Here is a 6293-nt window from a genome sequence, read left to right on the forward strand (position 1 = left end):
AGCCTTCGCGACATCAGGGAATGAAGATGACAGGACTGGCCTCTAAAAGACTAATTAAACACTTTAGCGTGTGAGTATATGCATGGTCAGAGGAAGTGGTGGGACCCTCTCGGTATCTCAGGAGAGGCTTTTGTGTGGCTGAAGAGGAATTCACAGCAAATTCCTATAGAGCAAAGTTTCAAAGACGAAACTAGGGTTTTTTGTGTGCTCTCTCGCTCTTTCAGTGAAACACATTTCTGCTCAGTCCTTCAGAAATGAAATATTTCAACACTATGAAACAATATATCAAGCTATATATTTCTTCTGATGGATTGAAAGGAACAGAAAGTATATACACAAAAAAAGTATTTATCACAAGATGCGCACCAAAACCTATGCAACATAAAATTATAAATCGCATTGCGTTAGACACCAAAATCAAATGCCAAGATCTGTAAAAAAGCAGAAACTCTGAAAAATCTCTTTATAAGCAAAATGTCATCATGTTTAGTCATTATTTTGCTAAAAGTTGTGTGGCATCTTCTTAACCAATTCCCCTAATTTGCATTGATTTCTAATACAGTGATGTTTATGTGATTTTAAGAGAGGTTGCGCTGCTGTTTTTAATCTTCCTCATTAAATAACATAAAACACAAACCTCCTATATAAACAACACACAATAAGATGGCCTCGGATGTTTTTCTAGCCCGTTGCCAGGTAGAAAAAACGACGGTGGTTGCTCAGGTATAAACTTTAATGGCTGGAAAAGCTTTTTAATGGCTTTGAGGATATGACTCATTTATGATTGGTGTTTTACAGCACGAAATGACAGTGACTCATGTAACCTCTTTAAGTATACTCAACGACACTGAACTGAAAGGACACTATTCAGGGATGTATGAATATGTAGGCGGTGTGTACAAGGAACAAATAAATTAATTAAAGGAAGATAAACTCACCCCCTCTTCTTTTGGCCAGGTTAACCAACCTAATTCGCTCCCGGCAGCCTTCATGTCAAGCAGTACATCTGAGAATCATATAATAATTTATTATTACATAATAATCAAGCCAAATAATCTTACCTCAATCGTACCTACATTACATTAGCAATGATAATTTAACCAGTAGGTTTTTGTCCACACATATTAAGCCTATATCTTATTATACAGTAACACGTCACAATGTTATTAAATATTAGCATAATATAACACTTGTACAGCATTTATTAATCATAACTTAACATTTAGGCCTACTAATGCAGTGTTAAAACCGAAAATTATGCGTGTTAACGTTAGTTAATACACTATGAGTTTATGAAAACTAACAAAATATTTCTATTACTTACGTTTACAAAAATGAATATACAGGTTACTGTAATAAATGTATTTATCATTGTTTGTTAAATTAGTGAATACATCTAATTTAACTAACAAAACCGTATTGTAAAGTGTTAATTCACGTTTTTTAAAGTAAATCACGGTGTGTACTTACGTTCTTTCGACTGGATCCCAGTAAATACATTAGCAAATAAATATAAAAATAAGAAAGAAACGCGAGTGAGTCGGTAATCCATCGTGTTTGTCTAATTAAACTTGTTGGTCCATGCGAAACTCCCCCGACTCCGACATGAAGGAACTTACTAACTAAAAATGCTGGTGAGGTTTCATTCATGGATATGGGAAGCGAGAAGACTCCGCCCCCTGGAATGCGCTCCGTATATGGTACGGGTGGGCGTGCACCGAGACGCGTGGGCGCTTTGATTGACGGCCCCCACACCTGTTCAATGAGTTTCGGATGTTTGCCCATGTTCATTTGCACAATAGTAATTTTAGACGATTGGGTACGGTATCAGTTCAAAGAGAGTGCTTTCAGTCCTAGTCTGCTTTGAAGCCTAATATCCAGGTATTTTTGTAGACTGAAAAGAGGTTTCAGGTTTTTATGCAGTTGGCCAGGGATTTTAATGGGTTTCAGGATGAAAAGGTTAGTAATGGTTGTTAACTGTGATTCGAAAGCAGATGTTCAATGCATCAAATTTATTACAACTGGAAAAAGTCACATGAGATAAAATATTAATTTGGAAATACATACGAAAATACACTTTTTCATGTGCAGTTGTAAACATTAGGGAGCTCTATATGTTTTTTTTCTAGCCTTAAATCTTTAGGGTAGAGAAGAAGTAAAAATGTAATTCACATGTTATGGTGATAAAAAAATAAATAAATAAATAATAAAAAAACACGTCTTAACAATTTGTAAAACCTGGTTAAAGATAACCAAGACCAAACTATATTAAATATAATTTAAATACATCAAACAAAAAAATAAATATTTTAGGATTAAGATGAATACAATAAAGTATACAAACAAGTATATAAAAATCAATAGTAAACAATTTAATAATAAAATAAGTCAATATTATCAAAGTAAATGTTTTTAGGTTGATAAATAATTATTTAAAAATAAGTATTATATAAGTAATTTAATTGACATGAAAAAGACAAAAATAAACATTTTAAGTTTAAGATGAATAAAATAAAGTATAAAAACAGATAAATAAAAATCAAGACTAAACAATTTAATAATAAAATAAGTAAATATTATTAATGTAAACACTTTAAGTTGGTAAAATAATTATTAAAATATGTATTATTTAAATAACATTAATTATTGACATGAAAAAGACAAAAATAAATACTTTATTAAAATTAAGATAAATAAAAAATTGCTATTTACAAACAAACAAACAATTGATTAAAATGAACTAAATATAATAATTAGATATAACAATTAAACAAATATTTATATTTAAACATTTGATTAAGATAAATAGACACACATTGGTATAAACAAACAAGCTAATAATAAATTGGATATAAGGGATTTAAAATATCAATTTAAAATAATACAAAAATATCATTAAATAAGATTTAAATAAACAAACTATCTAGACAAATTCATAAGTAAATAATATAATACTTATGCAAATATTTGCATAAAAATATTACATATAAAACTAAAATAAATATAAAATGATTAGAATACATCAATTATGCGAAATTGATTGAAATCAATAAATACTAAATTAGATTATAATAAATAATACAAATATTTTAGATTTTTAACAGTAGCGTGTATATGCAATTTGGTATTTAAAACACACACTTTTAATGGGGGTCCCTTTATAAGGTCATATCTGGGGGTCTGTGTCAACGTTCATCAAGATTAAAAACCCCTACATACGACACACTCAAAATATTTAACAAATCAACCATCACTATTTCATTCCCATGACAAGTGAGAGAAGGGGTCAAGTGGGCTTGCATCAATGAATGAATAACCACTAATGAGTTGCAGGAGTATGAATATGTAGACAGAGAAATACGGCGAACAAAAGCCTCGCCGGGCAACGCAGAGGAATGCTTGAGTCAAGTCTCTTTTGTTTGGCAGTCTGTCAGAGTTCCTTGACCTGCGAGTCAAACACAAGCTGACTTCTTCTCAAGAGCTTTGGAGGCTGCATGCATTGTGTGAGCCTCTATGAATATTCATTAGACGCACAATGAATGAAAGACCTCGGCTTTAATTCTAGACAAACTTATGTGGCAGGGCCCTGAACCAAATCAAGACTTTTTACTGGCTTAAATGTCAAGAGTTCGAGGTATCAGAGCATTATTTTGTTAAAAGTTTATAATTAGATTATATTTGTTGGCATAAAGTAGACTAATGATGAACAATACTTAATCTCAGCTCACAATAAAATGATCATTAAATAATGCATTGTTAACATTAGTGTGAACGTTTGTGTTTACTAACATTAATAAATGCTTAACATAAAAAAAAAAAACATTAATAAAATATTTTGTTTTTTATTGTTTTATTTGTTTTTAAATTGTAAAGAGTTGTCCAATATAACAATGTGCAAAACAAAACCTATAATATTTTTAAAAATAACTATACACTTACGAAAGTGGTTTAGAGAAACAAAAATGATCAGGGATGACAAACAAATTTCAGAGAAATTTCAGAGAAATGGCAAAATAATTTTTCTAGATTGGAATTTTTGTCTCTACAAGATCTCGAAATTCTCACATTAAGATGCATTGACTTGAGAAGCCAGTTTTATAACATATGAAATCTTGTTTTATAAAAAATCCATCTAAATTAAGCGAGTTTGTCCTTAGAACAATAACAATCTGCCACTGTGATAAAAAAAAATATATATTCTTTTAAATTTAAAATAAGTTCCTTTGTCTTGTTTATTTGCCTATAGAAGAAGTACTTTACAAATCCAATGTTTTTTTTAAATAAAAAACAAGAATTAAAGCAAACAATGCCATAAATGTTGAGATAAGCCACTATATGTATGGAAAAAAACAACCTGAGGGATTTATTTTGGGTTTCATTTATTGTTTTTCACTTGTTAAATTAAAGAATTATTTATACCATAAACATAATTATTAGTAGAATAAGGTGGTTCTATGGATAGGAAATGTTCCTTGTGGTTCCACTGACGCCAATATAAAAACATTTTCTTGTTTGAAGAATAATGGAAACCTGTAACTATTGACTTCCACATTATTTTTACTATATAGATGTCAAAGGCTTCAAATTTCAACAATCTTTAAAATATCTTCTTTTGCGTTTAACAGAAAAAAAGATATTCATAAAATTTTGAAACCCCCTGAGGATCCATAATTGGTAAGTTGATCTTTATTTTAGCTGAACTATCCCTTTAAGATTTTTGTCAGTCTGATTCAAATACAGCTATAAATGCAACCCACCCTCATTGTAAAAACATACCGCTATATACATTTCTGGAGAGCACCAAATACATCCCACGAGCCACATTTTGTTCCAGTTTTTGTTTTTGCAAATGCACCAGAGGCCATCGTGTATGCTTTTAAAGATGTCAAATTTCTCTCTTGAGTGCAATTCGCACTTGCTGTTTTTGCGTAAATCCACCAGAGGCCGCTGTCTTCTGACTGACTGACTGACCGATCGACTGAACCACCTCCTTCTTCCCTAAACCCAACCGACAGTTTTAAAACGCAATCCAGAAAAAAAGAAAAGCCCTTGCCTGATTTTTACCACATTTTCAGATTTTACCACATTCTCACTCTGTTATTTACTAGTTTGTTTTATTATTTGGGTTCTGTTTTTGTCTTACCCGCTTTCAGGAACTGTTATTCACCGGACTCAAACCCCATCGTCGTGGTCAACTCCTCTCTGCATCTCAAGTCCACCGACGTGCACTAAAAAAATATGTGCAAAATAGTTTCAAACAACTCATATGTTTTGAATTTAAACTAAGAAATGAAATTTAGTATTAATCAAATTAATTTGTTTGTTTAAATTCAGCCCAAATAAACTGTTTACAACCACTAAAGTAAATCCAAGGAATAACCTTTTAAAATATATTTTTTAGTGTACACCGTGAGCTACTGGACAAATTGGTAACAGCAGGATAGCAGTCCATTTGGAGGTAAGCGGTCAGCTGGTAAGCAGGAAAAGGAATGTTGTCATACTGTCATGTCATTTCACTTTAAAGACAAAATGCAAACTTCTGGCTACACATTAAAAATATATTTTTTACTTGTTCAAACTACTTAATTAAAATGAGCTGAAACAACACAATTCTTGAGATTTCATTGGGACAACTTTATTTTTTATGTTCAATCTACTTAAGTTTGTCGAATATGTTAGGTTATCATAATTGATTTGTGTTGGTACAGCATGAATGAATTGTGTGGAACCCTGCATTTTTTACAGTGTACATAATTGAGATCTCCAGAAATGTATTTAGAGCTAAGTTTTCAGAATGAGCCTATGCTGCAACAATAAGGTCTCCTCCACTTTTGATCACAGATACTCATAAAGCCCCTTGATTGTTTTCTGCTTATTTAAACTTCTTATTTAAAATGAGTCGAAACAATACAACTCTTAAGTTTTGACAGCTTAACTGCTTTATGTTCAACCCACTTAACTTTGTAAAATGTTTGATTTAACTTAATCAATTTGTGTTGGAAGGAATTGTGCGGAACCCAGCATTTTTCACAGTGTAGACTTGTTGCTTGTTTAAGCTACTCTACTTAAACTACAACACAATTCTGATGAAGTTTCTGAGGAAACCTAATTGTTTTATGTTCAATTTACTTAAATTAGTTACATTAACTTAATGAGGCACCGTCACGATGCAGTGGGTAGCACGATCGCCTTACAGCAAGAAGGTCGCTGGTTCGAGCCTTGGCTAGGTCAGTTGGCATTTCTGTGTGAAGTTTGCATGTTCTCCTCGTGTTCGCATGCTCTGGTTTCCTCAA

The 6293-nt window shown here is 31.7% G+C and overlaps 1 protein-coding gene across 2 annotated transcripts in view; it reads right to left on the reverse strand.

The window, feature by feature from the left end:
* epha2a (eph receptor A2 a) overlaps window positions 1-6293 on the reverse strand; it is a 44151-nt gene that overhangs the window by 29522 nt on the left and 8336 nt on the right. Inside the window, exons 2-3 of one of the 2 annotated variants that reach the window (XM_073952575.1) lie at window positions 5144-5228; window positions 939-1006 (exon numbers count right to left, since the gene is read on the reverse strand). In XM_073952575.1, coding sequence (XP_073808676.1) covers window positions 939-992 — 54 coding nt within the window. In that variant the 5' untranslated portion in view covers window positions 993-1006; window positions 5144-5228. 2 annotated transcript variants of the gene reach the window in all.

The sequence above is a fragment of the Danio rerio genome, chromosome 6 (genome assembly GCF_049306965.1).
Source record: "Danio rerio strain Tuebingen ecotype United States chromosome 6, GRCz12tu, whole genome shotgun sequence".
NCBI lineage: Eukaryota > Metazoa > Chordata > Actinopteri > Cypriniformes > Danionidae > Danio > Danio rerio.